The sequence below is a fragment of the Engystomops pustulosus genome, chromosome 4 (assembly GCF_040894005.1).
Source record: "Engystomops pustulosus chromosome 4, aEngPut4.maternal, whole genome shotgun sequence".
Lineage (NCBI taxonomy): Eukaryota > Metazoa > Chordata > Amphibia > Anura > Leptodactylidae > Engystomops > Engystomops pustulosus.
The window spans coordinates 152,517,848-152,534,716 of NC_092414.1; the positions used below are offsets into that span (position 1 = coordinate 152,517,848).

At 37.1% G+C, this 16,869-nt stretch overlaps 1 protein-coding gene across 8 annotated transcripts in view; it reads right to left on the reverse strand.

Annotated features, from left to right (window-relative positions):
• Positions 1-813: 813 nt before the first annotated feature.
• TCF12 (transcription factor 12) overlaps positions 814-16,869 on the reverse strand; it is a 141,437-nt gene continuing 125,381 nt past the window's right edge. For 3 of the 8 annotated variants that reach the window (XM_072148137.1, XM_072148144.1, XM_072148143.1), the window contains 8 exons: positions 12,349-12,422; positions 11,414-11,485; positions 9,392-9,589; positions 5,664-5,778; positions 4,517-4,679; positions 3,667-3,899; positions 3,387-3,540; positions 814-2,814 (listed from right to left, as the gene is read on the reverse strand). In XM_072148137.1, the coding sequence (XP_072004238.1) occupies positions 3,398-3,540; positions 3,667-3,899; positions 4,517-4,679; positions 5,664-5,778; positions 9,392-9,589; positions 11,414-11,485; positions 12,349-12,422 (998 nt within the window). In that variant the 3' untranslated portion in view covers positions 814-2,814; positions 3,387-3,397. The remainder of the gene's footprint in view (positions 2,815-3,386; positions 3,541-3,666; positions 3,900-4,516; positions 4,680-5,663; positions 5,779-9,391; positions 9,590-11,413; positions 11,486-12,348; positions 12,423-16,869) is intronic. The other 5 variants (XM_072148141.1, XM_072148145.1, XM_072148138.1 and 2 more) reach the window with 4 other exon arrangements.

The window sequence follows — 16,869 nt, forward strand, 5'->3', positions numbered from 1 at the left end:
TTTGAATAAAGATGCTTCACAGAGGAAGACAAATACATTTTAATCCACATCGGTGCAGAGTTTAATTTTTTCCTTTTTTGTTGATCTTTATATGTAGATTCTTGTTGGTAGGTTTTCCTTAATACAGATTTAGGGAAAAGAGTATTGGGCATCATGATTAACCCCTGCCACCTCTGACATTCTCACAGTATTTGTATGACTAGCTAAGCCTAACCGTTCACAAGACGCACAGCTTGTCCTGGTAGAATGCCATAGTTTATCCCAATAAGTACAATATGGGTGACATTATTAGCCTGGTAAACTTTGTGGTCAATCCCCTTAAGGTCATTCAGGTAACAGTCGTGATTCACCATCTTAACATTAAGTTGCTTCAATTCCAGGCAGTCCCCGGGGTTACATACAAGATAGGGTCCATAGGTTTGTTCTTAAGTTGAATTTGTATGCAAGTCGAAACTGTATATTTTATAATTGTAGATCCAGAAAAAATAAATTTTTGCCCCAGTGACAATCGGAGTTTCGAAAATTTTTGCTGTAATGGGACCAAGGATTATCAATAAAGCTTAATTGCAGACACTTTACAGCTGATAATTGCAGTCTGGGACTATAGTAAAGCATCCAGGGAGCTTCACCAGAGGTCACAGTGGGCAGAGGGGTCAATCTTTAACTAGGGGTCGCCTGTAAGTCGGGTGTCCTTAAGTAGGGGACCACCTGTATTCTAATGTTAATGGAAAATTTATCACCAAAGTTGATGCTGTCAAAACAAACATTCATGCCATTCTAAAATAAAAAAAAATAACATAGTAAACATTTTTTAAAAAAGGATGGCACATTTATTGCTACATAAATGTTATATACATATTGTGTTTCTGTTACACTGACAGAAAAATTTTGAACTTTTGCTGCTGGTTGAAAGTTTTATCAACAATACGTTGAGTTTGACACAAGGTACAAATCTGCAACAGACCAACAATGAAAACTGTAGAACAAGATGATCGGCATTCATCTTGGACAAGTAGCTCTTACAATACTCCATAGGTACTACACGGTATGCTAGGACCCTACTATGCTCTTAAAATGCTATTGTAAATTTCTGATATTAATGAACAGGTTACGGTAAATAACCCTACATTTTTACTACCTAATATAGTAAAATAAAGTAAGAAACTTTTTACTGAAAACTTTTTCGATTTCAAAAATCTAGAAAGAGTAATATTTAGAATTCAAGAAATTTTCTTACAAGATTATTGTATAAAAGACTAACTACAGTGAAAAATAAGCCAAATGTTTTTTTCTTTCTATTTCATGAAGGAAAGCTTCTGGGCGTACTGCAAAGTCTAATATAGCCACAAAAAAGGAAAAAAAAAAAAAAGCAGAGAAGAAAAAAAAAAAAAAGGCCAGGCAGTGGCACGTGATTACTCTCACATGTCAGATGCAACATTGTCTGTTGACAAATACTGAAATAAAGAACAAGGCCACAGATCTAGTCCCATGATTGGATGCAAATATCAGCTACAGGTCAGATCCACCAACTTTACCAACTCCTTCCCTTAGTAAAGGGACCATTACAATGTAATTCTTCCATCAAAAAAAAAATATAGATATATATTTTGTTCTTTGCAGATTCCATTGCAAAACCTTTGTTCATGACAGGACCCTAAAGTGAATTTCTTTCTCCATGCTCATAGTGGAAGACTGATTGGGTGGAAGTCCACAGGAATCTGTGCTGTTGGTGAGTAGGTTCTGCTAGAACAGAATAACATGACTGGTCAATGTGTCATACTTAATAGTAATAAGGTGACCACTTACTTCATGTTCCATAATACCATAAGATTTGTTCACGTCTGAGCAATGGTAAATTTACCATAATAACTGCCTGACAAGTCTCCTTTGTATCGTAGCGTTGTGCTAACTTCTAGCTAATGCCTGCAGTCCTAACCGAGGCTGCATGGGAAAGGAGCTGTTCTAGTACTGTACCTTCCCCCCCAATACAGTTTGCTTTACTATGAACCCTAGAGAACTTTGCATTTCCATAAATGACATGACAATTTTTATTTCAGCAGCCATGTGAAAACACTGCTCTAGTCTTCAATTCACAATTTAAAGCATGGAGGTTAACATGGGAAGATACCTATGACCATAACTGTTCAGATTACCAGAGACCAAAATGAACATAAAAAAGAAAAATAAACAAAGCTATGCCACGGAATATCTTCCATTAGTTGGAAAACACTATGTAAATGGCAAAAGAATTGGAAATTACATAAACAGTTATTTCCCTTCCTTCTTTAAGACACTAATAGGTATGCTGGGAATGCTAAAGGGTCACAGGTCGCCACTGCTTGTATTCTCCGAAAGAGAACAGTTCTAACAAATGTTGGCATCAACTGAAATCTTTATCACTTTCAGCCCAACTTTTCCTTTCTTTCCCTATCCTTTTTTTTTTTTTTTTTTTTATACGTAGACCTTTACAACAGTTCCTTAATAATAAATAAAATTTGTAGATACAATGCATTTGTCAATTCAGTTTAGGCACAAGGCAGCTTCCACGAGTCGTGGAGATAGTAGGACAGTCTGATTGTGCAGGAACGACACTGAAACAATAAGATATGTCCAGAAATGGGCTGAAATTCTAGCAGATTTCTGATGCAGGTGTTCCACATTTGCTTTCATCATCATATTGCATTTTGGGCATCTTGATTCAAGTCCCCCCTCTTCTTTTGATCCTTCTCCTGTCAAAACTGTGTCATCAAGTTAAGTTGTATGTGTCGTTGTGATGAAAAGGTCACCTTCTATATCCTATTCATAGTGCGAGTCCTAAAACAGACAAAAATTAAGACGTTGAATATTTACCTTGTATTAAAAATATAGGAAACAAAACTCCACAGTGACATATGGGTAGTATATGGAGTCACAGTTTTCAGTATAGAGAACTTACTAGGACACTTAATTGTGGGAGACCCATAATAAAAACTAAATCCTCTGGTTCAAACCACAGCTAAATACTCATCTGTAGTATGGAGGGAGTATGAGGTTTGTTTATCCCTTAAAGCAAGTTAGTCCCTATCCAAGAGCGCCGCACTCGGCGATCTCCGGCAACTCCGTAGAGATTAATGGAGCAGAGTGGTCATGCGCGGCCGTCTTCTCCATTAGTCTGAGGAGCGGCGAGGGGTTGTTTAGGGATAGGGCCTAACTTGCCTTCGTGGGAGAACCCCTTTAAGGAGATAAAATGGGTCACATAGTGGTCTATCTAGAATGCTAAAACTGAAAGGAACTCTGAATGGTACTTTTTTTTTTTTTTTAACAGATTTGTGATACATCTGCAATGTCCGAGTGCAGTATTCTGGCATCATTGACTTGTTTGGTTTCACATGCATGCATAGGCTTACCTGGCTGATGTTTACATATGACCCATAGGGTTGGTATTATCAGTAAGCCCAGGATGAGCTCCCGGATGTGCAGTTGGTGGTTCTGCCGATACGGCAGAAACTTTCTCTTCTTCCCTCCTCTTAAGGCAGGCTGCTTTGGGGTTTAAGTTTCTTTCTGTTACACACACAAAAATTATAGATCAATTTACATGATGTCACAGTAATCTTCTAACTTGTCAATGAATGTACACTATAGAAAACGGTATCCATGATTTTAGAAATAGATAGGGCACCAACTCACCTCTGACTTGCTGTTCTAAATTCAGAATGACTGCTACAGCCTGGTGAAGAATAAGCAGTTTTGTCTGTGGTTTTTCACTCTTTAGGTGTAATTGACACATGCGTCCAAGTTCTTTGAAAGCTTCGTTGATGTCCCTAACACGCAATCGTTCCCGTGCATTATTTGCCATCCTCCTTTCCTTTTCTCTTTCAATCTTTTGTTCAGGATTTAAGTCTTCGTCTTCATTAATACTGCTGCAGTAGGGAAAAGTCAAAGAAAAGTTGTTAGGGTCTTTTGGATAGCAGCAGCACAGTGTAACATACAATTATCTAAGCTCTATCTATCTGTAATAAAATCCATCTTTACGTGGGCAGAAAAAAACATAACTTTAATCAGAGATCAATGACAATGGCTTCATTCTCTGAACCATTCAGCTGAGCACATAATAATAATGCTCACAAAGCTACGTTACTCCAGTCCAGATGGTGACTTCAGAGAATGGCAATTTAAAATTTTAATAGAATTTACAATGTATTAATTATGTTTCCTTGTAGTCAGGCAGTCTTCTTAATAACCCTACTGGGAGTTCCAGCAGCTTGTGAAGGCTTTCCTCCTCACAAACTAAGCACATCTATAGTTGTTTGCATGTCCACATGGGGATTTCGTGGATCTTCTATTACACAAAATATCTTTTGCCTAGAAAGCACTAACACATTTTTAAAGAAGTAGCCCAGACTTCAGTCAGACCATGTGTACCACGGCTACTTCACTACAGCAATAGGACAGGTCAATCCTTAGTGCTCAACAGGATTACCCAGAACCCACAATTTTTGTCTTGTTTAGTTGACCAATAAAAATGTCTTTACATTACCTTGTTCTACCTCTTGAAGTTTTTAAGTCAGATGTTTCGTCATCCGATTTCATGTCGTCTGAGGAGCCGTTGTCATGTAGATTTTCATCCTTTTCTTTACGTTCAGACTTCACTTCTATAAGGGGTGGCATAACAGGCTGCTTTGTCAATACACCAGACAGTGCTGCCACAAACCAAGCAATGCAATATAAATTATATTAAATTATGAATGTGACATTTTTCTTCATTATATAAATGTTATGATAAATAGCGAAGCTAGAATAGTTACTAGTTACATGTAGAAGTTCCATAACTTATTGTGATGCATTACACAAGCAAGGGAACTGCTGCTTCTCTATCTACAGCTGCTGCATTAATGGAAATCTACCATCAAAATCATCCAGGCACTGTGACTGTGATAATCTTCTTATATTTGTTATCCATGACCTCCTTATTTCTAAAAGAAACTTTTACAATTATTCTAACGAACCAAAAGGGTTCTGGGATGTGTTACCAGAGGCCCTTTGGGCTGTCACACGGCCTTACCCTCCCCCTGCTCCCTCAGCCTAATGTAATCTCATTGCAGCAGAGGAATTTTCAGCACACGGGGGGGAGGGGGAAGTGCAACAGATTGAAGAGACTGTAAATCTGTAGCATGGAGGGGCTCTGGTAACATCCTCCCCCAAAGAGACCTTATTAGCATAATTTTAAATGTTGATTTTAGAAGAAAGGAGGCCATGGATAACAAATATAAGATAACCACAATCACAGTGCCTGGATTTATGAGTAAGGGCCCCTGGTTTATTGACCACTTACCCTTAGGGTAATAAATTTAAGATCTGCATGAGTTCAGCAACTATAAAGCAACCTGTTAAGATTCCTGAAGTGGTCATGGTGAGTGCAACCTTGCTTCTCAGGCCCTTTGACATGCCCATTCGTCACATGGGGCAGAGAAGCAATACTAAGCAGAGGAGGTTTCCTAGAAAACCCATTTATCGTAAAACTCCAAATCCTAATGATAAACAGTTGCCCTCTGCGCAATTACACGCGATTCAGGATACCCTTCTTGTAAATATCTATTGTGCTATATATTTACTAAAATGAATGTCATACCCAACATAGTGTTTCTGCACCAATGGTACGATTGTGAATGTATGCTTTGTGTTACCTCTGTAATTGTCTTGGGCCTTGTGGTTCATTTCTGTGCTTAAAGCAGAGACTGTGCTGGACAGAGCTGTATGGTCACTGTTGAGACTGACAGATTCTTCTCTCGGATTCCCCAACTAGAGAAAAGAAAGAAGAGAGCACAATTGTAATTATTCAGCGGTAATCACATGACAGGAGAATGCATCAGATCACGTCTGCAAAATCAAATATGTATTATGTGAGAAGAAAAAATATTTCGGCACAGAAATGTACACAAATCTTGCAGCTGTGCTTTTCAGCACTCACAATACAGAAGTCAGCGCTTAACATTCAGATGCTTCATATTCAAGTTCATCTCCACCAAATCCATTACAAAATCAACGTGTATTCACTTCAGTGCTGTAAACAGTGCTGCCACTTAATAACAGAAGAAGCATCAAGCAAGAGGACGACACATTTTCGCATTTCTTTATGTATTCTGTATTTATCCTTACTTAATGTCTATACAGGCAGTCCCCTACTTAAGAACACCTGACTTGCATACGACCCCTAGTTACAAACGGACCTCTGGATTTTGGCAATTTTCTGTACTTTAGTCCTAGGCTACAATAAACAGCTATAACAGTTATCAAATGTGTCTGCAATTAAGATTTATTGTTAATCCTGGTTCTTATGACAACCCAACATTTTTAAAATCCAATTGTCACAGAGACCAAAAAAAGTTTGACTGTGGTTGCAATAATAAAGTAAACAGTTCCGACTTACATACATACTCAACTTAAGAACAAACCTACAGAACCTATCTTGTATGTAACCCGGGGACTGCCTGTACAAGATAAAAAGTTATTAGGGTGCCCCTGCCAATATGTGCTCCTGACATCCAATGCACTTGCCAGACGTATCAGGTTATTGGCTACAGGGTAAGAAGCTAGAAAATTATAAATAAGGTTATAATCCCTGACTTCATAAACATGGAGCTTGTTATATTAGAGATTATGACACATCAAACAGGCTCTTCTATACAGATATGAACATAGACCATGAGACAATTTGCCTTTCTTCATGGTCTCACTGCATTTTGTAAGGACTTGTCACTTCTGACATGTTTGTTTTAGTAATAATAATTATATTCCTTATAGTAGACTAATTGCAGGGCTTTTATTTTCGCTGTGTCATGCTGTTCCTCAGTTATTCTTTGTAGAAATGTACAATTCTGTGTTACTTTTTGGGGTCGTCTCTTTCAATTTCCAATCAATACCACAACCCTATTAATCACTTGGACAAGGGAATGGTAAGGCATTATTTTCATATTATTCACATATTTCTAGAAGGAATAACAAAAGAAAAAATGTGCAGAAAGATCTTATTACTGACACAAATATAACGTGAGGCAACTTTTGATGGCTATTTACATATACCTAAGGACACAATGTCTGAATGTAGGAAACTCTGGTAATTCACATGGGTATTGTTAGAAGAGATTTGCTTCTATATAAATGTTCCTATATTGATGAAACTAACAATCAAAAAATGACATATATACATAGATCTTTTGAAGGGACCACTCTATGCTTTCAATTGTCTTGGTCCAATTTTTTAAATTATTTTTTTACGGAGATGTTTAACAACCTTCCCATTATGTCATCTTACTGGAGGAGCATATAACTCCAGCTTAATCAAATTAGCACAACTTCCCTTCTGTCCATCTGTAACTAGATTCCACTTGCAAATGTTTCTTGCATGTTTCCTGAAGAATGTAACTTTCACAGCCAGCGTTGTCCTTTTTAACTTGCGCTAAGCCCCTGCTTTGTTCTGTTCTTTCAACGCCTCTAGTGTCAATCTCACTTGCAGGGCTCCACAATACCCAAAGGGTTAAAGCCATTAAGATGGCAATGTCCACACACAACAGGTGTACAAACAGTCCTTTGTCAGGGCAGAGTGGCCTTCTCAGCACGCTCCGATAGGATGGCCATTTAATTGTACAGCCCATTAGCATACAGCTGACAGTCTGCTGCTCAGGCGGCCCTTGTATACATTACTCCCCAATAACTAGAGTACAACAAACAAGACTACAGAAACCTTTGAACTGCTTATAGGTTCTTCTGTAATTTTGGTCAGCCAGCAAGTGCTTCCATAGGCAAAGCAAACAGCGCGAAAACATGACCTCTTACATCAGACAAATTACAGAAGCTTAGGGTGATGGCACTGTGGAGTTACAACAGGGTTTGTTAATATAAACACCTATGGGGACAGCTGCCTGACACTGCAAAAATGTCCATGGAAAAGAATGCATTACGTGTATTAGTAAACTGGCATTAGTTATTGATGTCTAACATCAATACGCGAGAGGAATAAAAATCGATAAAGGATAAGGAAAGTTTTATATATATATATTTTTTTTTAAATCTGTTTAAATTATTTCTTTAGTCCCCAACTACTTGGCAATGGACAATGGCGCTTGTAACCATGTCACCTCCCTGCATTACTAATAGCGGATTATAATGAAGCCTTCTAGGGGGAGCGCAGTCACCTAAACCACTCACCAAATTTTATACTGAAATCCTTGTACATCTGTGTAACATTGAGTTTACATATCATGTAACTTCAACCACGCAACATAAAAAGGTAAGAAAAGCTATACTCCACTTCTCTATTAAGATGTATTTGCTGGAGAAGTCTGTTAAAAAGACTAAAAACTTCATACAGGTTACAGGTTTATATGACTATTCTCTACTATATTGATTTGTAAAGCGCTACGGAATTTGATGGCGCTATATATAAAGATTATTATATTATTATTATCTGCATTGTCACATAAGATTGTGCCTTAGGCCCATGATTTCTCAAGATTCTTTCTTTGAAACAAATGGCTTTTCAAGTTATGAAGTCAGGATATAGACAGTCCAAGGCCTGTAGTTGTGTCAGCACAAACCAAGGTTGTGGTCTCACGCGTATTATTTTCATACAGAAGAATTAAACTGCGCAAGCTGTAATATTTATGCAATCGACTTTCATTTATTTTTTTACTTTTTCCCCCTAGAAAACTGTTCTCAAGCCTTTAACAAAGATGGAATAAATTATTTTACACTGGTTTGGGATTAATCTGAAATTGTTTCCTTTCCAGTGTTGCTTCCACTACAGCTGTGTTCTTGTCCCTTTCCATTTTTGTGAGGGTTCGAGGGGGATGGGGGGAGGGGAGGTTGAGTTAAAAATTTTAGGCCTGCACAAACCAACATTCACATTCAAGCTGCATACTGCCAGCATCTGCTATTGAAGTCTAGTTCCAATTTACAATAAACAGCTTTTCCAGACCAGAACGCTTGAAATTCAGTCCCTCTTGACTGCTTTTCCCATTCAATCTCTCTGCACAGTATTTCAAGGAGAAAAATGTTCTGCCAATTATTACACATCTGGAAAAAATGCATGTATAAGCTAAAATATACTCTGCAGAAAGCGTCTGCTTTCGGCGCATGGCAAAGCAGGATTTTATGGGCCACTGACAAGGTCAGAGTGTGCAAGCTATTCATTTTTATTCTTCACTTCTGCCCAAATGTGCACCTCAAATCTGAAATTAGCAGCAGGTGTCCCCCCACTTAATCTTGTTAGTGTGTCAAAAAAGATTACAGCGCAAGCTATTAATAAACAGAATGAAAACCCAAACTATTTCATGTTTTCAGTTTCCACACGAGTTACAAATTAAATGACAAGATCCCCCACATTTACTCCAAAATACCAAAAGGCTCAACCTACCATTGATGCCTGTCGACTGTTTGGTACAAGTCCAGCTGTCCCATAATTTGAAGTCAGGCTTACAATGGGTCCATTGTGTGTTGCCCCCAGTAAACTGTGTATGTCAGCGGGCATGCTTGTGGAAGGTCCTACTGCATGGTTCCGCAGTACGTGGATTGCATCATCAAGCCGATCTAGACGATCCTCCATTCGAGACTGCTGAAAAGAGAATGCAAATCAAGTACATTTTCATTCTGGGTAAAAGATAACTTTTTCTACTTTACTACCCTCACTGTCCAGCAAGGTCATGCAATGCTTGAGAAGAAGAAAAAGTATTAAATGGAAGAATCGGATGAACTCTATCAAGGTCATTTGCACTTGCTTGCGTATAAAAGAGGTAGATAAGTCTTAAGGAAAAAACACTCATGTTATAACATGCAAATTCTAGCTGAAAACATCATTTTACATTTATCATTAAATAAAATACAGACTTAAAATAAGCTTCAGTTCACACATAATTTTGGTTTCAGTCCAACACACATGCAGGAACACTTTTGAACATTGGAGGTATACAACTATATAACAATATACTGTATAACTATATACTGTATAACTATATACAGCTGCATACTTCACTTAGTCTTTTCTCAAAACATATACTAAAAGGACGCGTTCTTGATTTACATGGTAGTTGCCATAAAACAAACATGGAAAACAGAATGATGTGTACCATTAATGGTAAATCCAAACTCTGTGCCACATTAATGCAACACAGCTGATTTTAACTAGGATCCCATCAAATATTTGGATTTGGTCCTGGTCATTCCCCTGTTCTGTTAAAGGGCTCATTGACACATGACTTTAAGCTCCATTGTTATCTATAGAGCTGTAAAGCACTGCCTCCATATGTGACTACTGTCCCAAATTGTAATCCGGTTTTTGGCACACAACAGTAGTTGACATGTGGAGACTAACTCGCAGCCCTCCAAGGGTCCAAATTTTGGTTAGCAATTATTAAGGTTACAGAGTTACCTCTGCAGAGGTGCAGCGTGATAAGGCCCTATATTAGTGAAAAGTAGAAAGGTAGTACTAGGAAGGTCGCTAATGTCCCACAGGTTTTGGCCACCCATCTCAATACTTGAGTCCTGGGTAAACATAATCTACATTCATGGTCAACTAAAAATGCTGATTGTATTAGTGGTTTTGTTAACATAGTGGCATAGATACTTTGTTTTTTTTGTTTGTAGTTAAACCTCATGTTACAGTATACACCTTAAAAATAACAATACATGGAACTAATTTCCATTGGCTATGGACAGTTTCCGATTATCCACCGGACACATAGATCATAAAACAATTCCAACATGCCTCTGCTCCCTTTATTAGAATATAACTGAATATTTTTTAACTGAATATTACCATTTACTGAAGCTGTACAGACAATACCCCTGCATGATGCTTTAGTTTTGTGGGTATTTAACAAAAACATAAAGCAAATCTATCACCATGAAAATGCTGTGTAATCTGCACTTGACATGTTATAGAGCAGGATGAGCTGACTAGATTGATAGTTCAATGGTAAAAGTTGTAGTAGAGCCGATATAAGAAGGGATGTCAATCACCAATAGGACTGCCACAATGACACAAAGAAAGAGCAGAGATTCAAGTGTAGAAAATACAAGTTGTATACAAAATATATAGCAATCAATTCAGCTTTTACTGATCCATAACCGCAAATAACAGTGCATTTTCCATAATACATGATTGCTTGAAATGAATACATATTACATTGTGCTACTTATATGGTTACCACACACTCTGCTCACACTTACAACATATGTTTAGGTATATATAAATATGCATGCACTTACTAAATACTACACAAAATGGTTACATAAATTTGAGTTTAGTTAAAAAAAAGAAAAAAAAAAAAAAAAAAGAAAAGAAAGCTACAACATGCAAAGCTTAGGAGAAGAAAACTGTGAAAGGAATGCACAAAGATGTCACAAAGAAAAGGCACCAGCTAAAGAGAAATACTACTACCTCACAGACATCCTTTAAGAAGGACATAGCATCTTGCAAATGCTCGTGGAGTTGCTGCTCAACCCGATTTTTCTGGCAAAGTCAAGACAGAACAAGAAGCAGAGCAAAAGTTATGATTGATTAAAGGGTAGAAAAGGATGTGAAGTGCAAATCTGCTTGAAATGTTAGTCAAGTTAATGCAGAAGTCTGTAGAAATAAAGCAAAAATAACTTCATAGTTATCTTGTTTCAAATGTCTTTACAGACCCTGACTGCCTAGTAAAGGAGGCCTCCTATTCTGACCAAATTCTCAAACCAAAAATGATAAAATGTTGGAAGTGGATTGCTCAGAAAATAAAGAGCTGTTCTAGGCAAAAAAAAAAAAATCTGACATTGCTTTACCCCAAATATAGGCAAAATGTCCAATACAAAAACATATAACATGCATGAATCATTTGTTAATAATTTTATCATTGGTAAATAATCCTATAGGTAAATCTGGTAGATAATTTGCCAGGTTGGAAACTATAAGAAAAGAAAACTCTATAAAGAGGGGTTTAGCTTCATTGGGCGCTCGAGGGTTACTGATGAAGAATAAGCATTTCTCATTTTAAAATAAAGTACTTTTTATCAGTATCCTAAATTTTATGTAAACATCTTCTTTACAATTAAGTGATGTTCTCAAAACCACACCTTATTGCTAGAAATTAGCTGTGGGTTTCGGGAAGGATATTGGTCTCCTGTAACAGTAATTTAGCAGCAGCTGTCTCTCCAATAGAGGCTTTGACGACCAGGGAACAGATGGAGACAGACACACCCTATGTGTTTTATACTGTTCACCCAAACCAGGCCATTTGCTTACTAAGAATTTATCTGTAACGTTATACGGATGATTTCCTCCCTGAATGACCAGCTATGAAAAATGTAAGAAAACTCTTCCAGTGCACTGATCCTTACCAGGGAGTGAAGTGAATTTTCATAGCTGGGAGAAGAAGGCGTTTGCCCTCCTTGTCTAGACCACTGGTTGGCACCTGAAAAAAAAAAAAAAAAGATTGGATAAGAGGTTGGCGATTGATTGCCGGACTGACAGCAAACCACCTAATACCACGAAAATAAAATGTAGTTACAAATTGTAATTTAATATATGCAAAGGAAAAAAAAAAACACCAACTTTCATTCTGTGACCTGGTCCAATCCATCTCAAAAGACTGGTTTGACAAATGACCTTTTGTAACAATTAAAGGAGTAAACTAAATTTTCAATATCTTTATGCCAAGTTTACCTATGCGGCCTACTTTTTAACTTTAAAAAGACAATATGCTGTGATTATAGAGGAGACTACACACTGTAAGCAATAAGTTCACTCCCAATTAATTCTCTCGGATTGGTCCCCATAAATCTTTAAACCTTAACAGAGGGCTAAAATGAATGTACCAATAATATAAGTGTAAAATAAAGTGTTTCTAATAAACACTTACAAAATAAGTGTCTCTTTTCATTTGATATACACACATACACATTTAGGCTAATATACTTGTGAGTAGGCAATTGAAATTTACCAAACAAGTGCCATGTCCTTCCAGTGAGGACGACAACATAAATGATTTATGTGCTCAGAATTCTCTTTCCACATAACTTCGCTGAATGAATAATGCAGCAACAACATTAATAAATTATGGATATACCACTGAAAATCAGAAAAGCACATCAAAGTAAAGGCCTATGGGTACGTTTCTTCAATCACAACTATCTCGTCTGGGAAAGGAGGAATATGTGTTTGGGCTTTCCACAAATGAATATCATTTTCAATAAACGTTGAGCATGTTTATTGTGGACAAAGACAAGACATCTGCAATATCTTCTGTAAACACAATTGAGAGAAGGAACCAGAACAAATTTTTACAAACACTTGACGGCTAGAAGTCTCCCTGCATTTTGTTTCGTATGGAAATCCGAAGACACACATTTGTACATAATGCTATTACTGATCTGTGAGCTGACACTTGGGTAAAATGCACTTGCTTCAGAAAACAGGCCTTTATGTTCTTCATTACATGGATGTGTTGATTCAGAAGCTCAGCTTGGAGAGGCTTGTAGTAGCAGCTGCTGCTGCCCATCATTCAACCCCTCTGTATGTGGTGTAAGTTATTAAACATCACATTAGGTGAATCTTCTAAATCAATCATTACTAGGGATCAACTGCCAAACAAGTGGCAAGGAATCAGCTCTACAACTCTTCATGTTTAAAGGGACCACAAGAGGCACAGTTGTTCCTAAGAACTAACTAGGTTAATGTTTTCATTTTACAAATTAATGATAAAGAATGATAGATGGAATTTCGTCCTGGGCTGAGCAGCTGCTCCACTTTTGCCAGTTTCTAGTTTTGATAAAAAAAGGACAATGGGGGTGGGGGGGCTAACAAATAAAAATTATCTATATCCTCAGTGGCATTTTGAGTATATCTTGGATTAAATGGAAAGGATGTCAGAGAAGTGTTTTTTGCTTAAAGGCTCAGAAAGGGATTTAAAAAAACAAAAAACAAAAAAACAACAGAACAAATTTCCACTACTCTCTTAGGCCCAATTCACACTTGCTGCTGAGCTATTTCTTCCGCTATTGATGACAGAATGTGTAAGGGCAGGTGGTTTCTACTTCCTGGGAACATGTATAGGAAATGCCTGTTCAGTCAATCTCTAACAGAGGCAAGTCACTGCTGTAACCAGTCATTGCATTTATTTTGTGTCAAGAGAGATGAAGAGTCTTGAGATTGGGAGATTGGCGAACAATGATGTGTTCCTTTAAAACAAGAACGAAAAAATCCTGCTATCTTTTCTTTTATATAACTGTATATTTTTTATTTTCACAAGTTTTTACAGAATGTACATGCCTTTGTCAATCATGAGAAATACATAAAAGTCGAATAAACAGCAGCTAGCCATCAGGTTCAAGCTCTTGTAGAAAGCCAAAATAAGTAACTATATGCAGTCAGTCATAGTAACAATGTAGAAAAAACTATGTTATCTACCCTTTTCATGTTATAGGAACTAGTAAAAGATGATGCATTGTCAGATAATTATAATTTTAGGATGTGATTGCATACCAAATTTTATACCATGCTTATAGAAAAAAAAATGCTAAGATTAATTAAAAATTAAAGTTCCATATTTATGGATTTATTTGGCCATGAAGCCCAATACCATTGGTGACACTGCCAGTTCATAAAGAATTCACTGCAGCAGTCACCTCATTGTGACACAGCCAGGAGGACACTGACAGAGACCATCATGTAGAGGGGGACACACTGGATCCACAATAATTCACATCGACACAGGACATCTTCAAATCCACACAATATATTAGAAAAAACTAATAAGAAATTAATTGGTTTACCGTACTATCCAGTTTAGGTAAATATAAATAATAATAAAAAAACTTGAATATTTCAATATGTAGCGAAGGAACTTCTTTTGGGCCAATTCTGCCAAAAACCAAACTAAACAAAGCATAGATAGCCGTAATTTAATGTAAATTACTAATATAGTTCCTAAAACATTTACTACACTACCATATCTTTCCAATGTCTGAATTATAAGACCACAAAATCTGTACATGTAAGCCGACAGGCTTCACAAAGAGTCACGGATGACACCCTTAACTTAATTACTACTATTTGCTTCTGATAATTTGATTATAACGCAAATCTTCAGGTTTGAATACAAGTAATGCTATTAATGTATTAGTAGTAAGATGAGGAATTCCAGGATGGTATTAGCGCCAATCACTCGGTTTTGGAGACAGCTCGTTCAGATTGTCTAATTTTTTATTTCATAAAGCTTAAAAAGACGCGTTTCGAGCCCGAACCGGGCTCTTCATCAGTTAAAATTAAGCATAACATGCAGTGAATCTGCGGGTTTAAATAGTGGTTTTTTGGCGCGAGTCGATGCGGTTGCATCGCGTTAGTGTGACGTCAGAGTAAACATAAAAACCTATAGTAATAGTTTGTTCATTCATAAAATTGTTCCTTCTTAAAATGGTGTGTTTGGCGACAATAAATAAATAAATACATGAATAGTGACTGCTAGCAATTAGATAATGGCATAATTCATTGCGTAAAATAAATAAATAGAGAATTCTTTAGTGTAAAAAATGTATAAGAACTATTATGTTAAAACTTAATGATAGTGTTTAAAACGATACATGGTATTTAGACTAATACCTGGTGTTACCCCGTTGATGTCATGTTCAATTCTGTTGGTTGTGTTGCGGACTGGTTTGGCGGAATTATATTTGTTAAGACGAATAGAGCTACGGAAGCCGGGAAGGACCAAATATCTGAGGGGCGGAGGTGGAGATGTCACTACACTGATAGGAGTAGGAGCGGGGTTGAGCCTGATTCCGATGTACGGGTGATGGTGTTATTTTAGGTAAGTATAGTTTCTGTTATTTCGTTGAGACCAGCAGGTTTGAGCGTATTTAAACGATATATCCAGTAGATCTCTTTCTTTTTAAGTTGTTCGAATCTATTGTTGACCTCGCTGTTTATGTGGTCGATCGGGGTGATAGTAATAATTCCTTCACCTTTATGCTTGATGGCACAGTGTCTGGATAGACCATGTTTAAGGACTTTATGTTTGATATTGTAGCGATGTTGGTTGGTCCTGCAGTGTAAGGGTTGTGTCGTACGTCCTACATACTGCATACCGCATAGGCATTCAATGAGGTATATGACATACCTACTGCAGCAGTTTAGTTGGTGTTTGATTTTAAATGTTTCTTTTGTGCTGCTAGATTGAAATGTGTCACCTGTTGTTATTATTTTGCAACATAAGCAGAGGGGTTTGTTACATTTAGAGGTCCCCTTTAGGTTTGTTGGTGTGATGCCGGATAATTTGTATTGTTTAGGGATGCTTGGAGCCAGGAGGTTTTTTATTGTGGGTGCTCTTCTGTAGATACATGAGATGTTGCTTGGCACGATTTTGGTGAGTGTGGGGTCTGATTTAATAATCTTCCAATGCTTCTGGAGGATTTTTAAAATATTTGGACCGTCTATGCTGAAAGTGGTGATAAATGCCAGATCGTAATTAGGTTCCGTTTTATTTTTATTTTTATCTTTCTCCTTATTTCTAGGTTGTAGACTTTCTGTTTGGTTATATTGACTGGCTTTTTTCAGGGCATCCTTGACAATATTTCTCGGATACTTTTTTTCTTTAAATCTTTTTTCTAGTATTCGACATTGTTGATTATATGTGTCTGTATTAGTGCAATTCCTTCTGAGACGTCTAAACTGGCTATATGGTATATTTTTGAGCCATTTTTTGAGATGGTTACTCCTATAATCTAGATAACTGTTGACGTCCACATTTTTAAAGAATGTTTTTGTGGTGAATTGGTTCTTGAGATGGCCTACCTCTAGGTCGAGAAATTCAACTTTAGTGCTGCTAAAGTTAAGGGAAAAAGTTAATCCCCAGTCATTTTTAT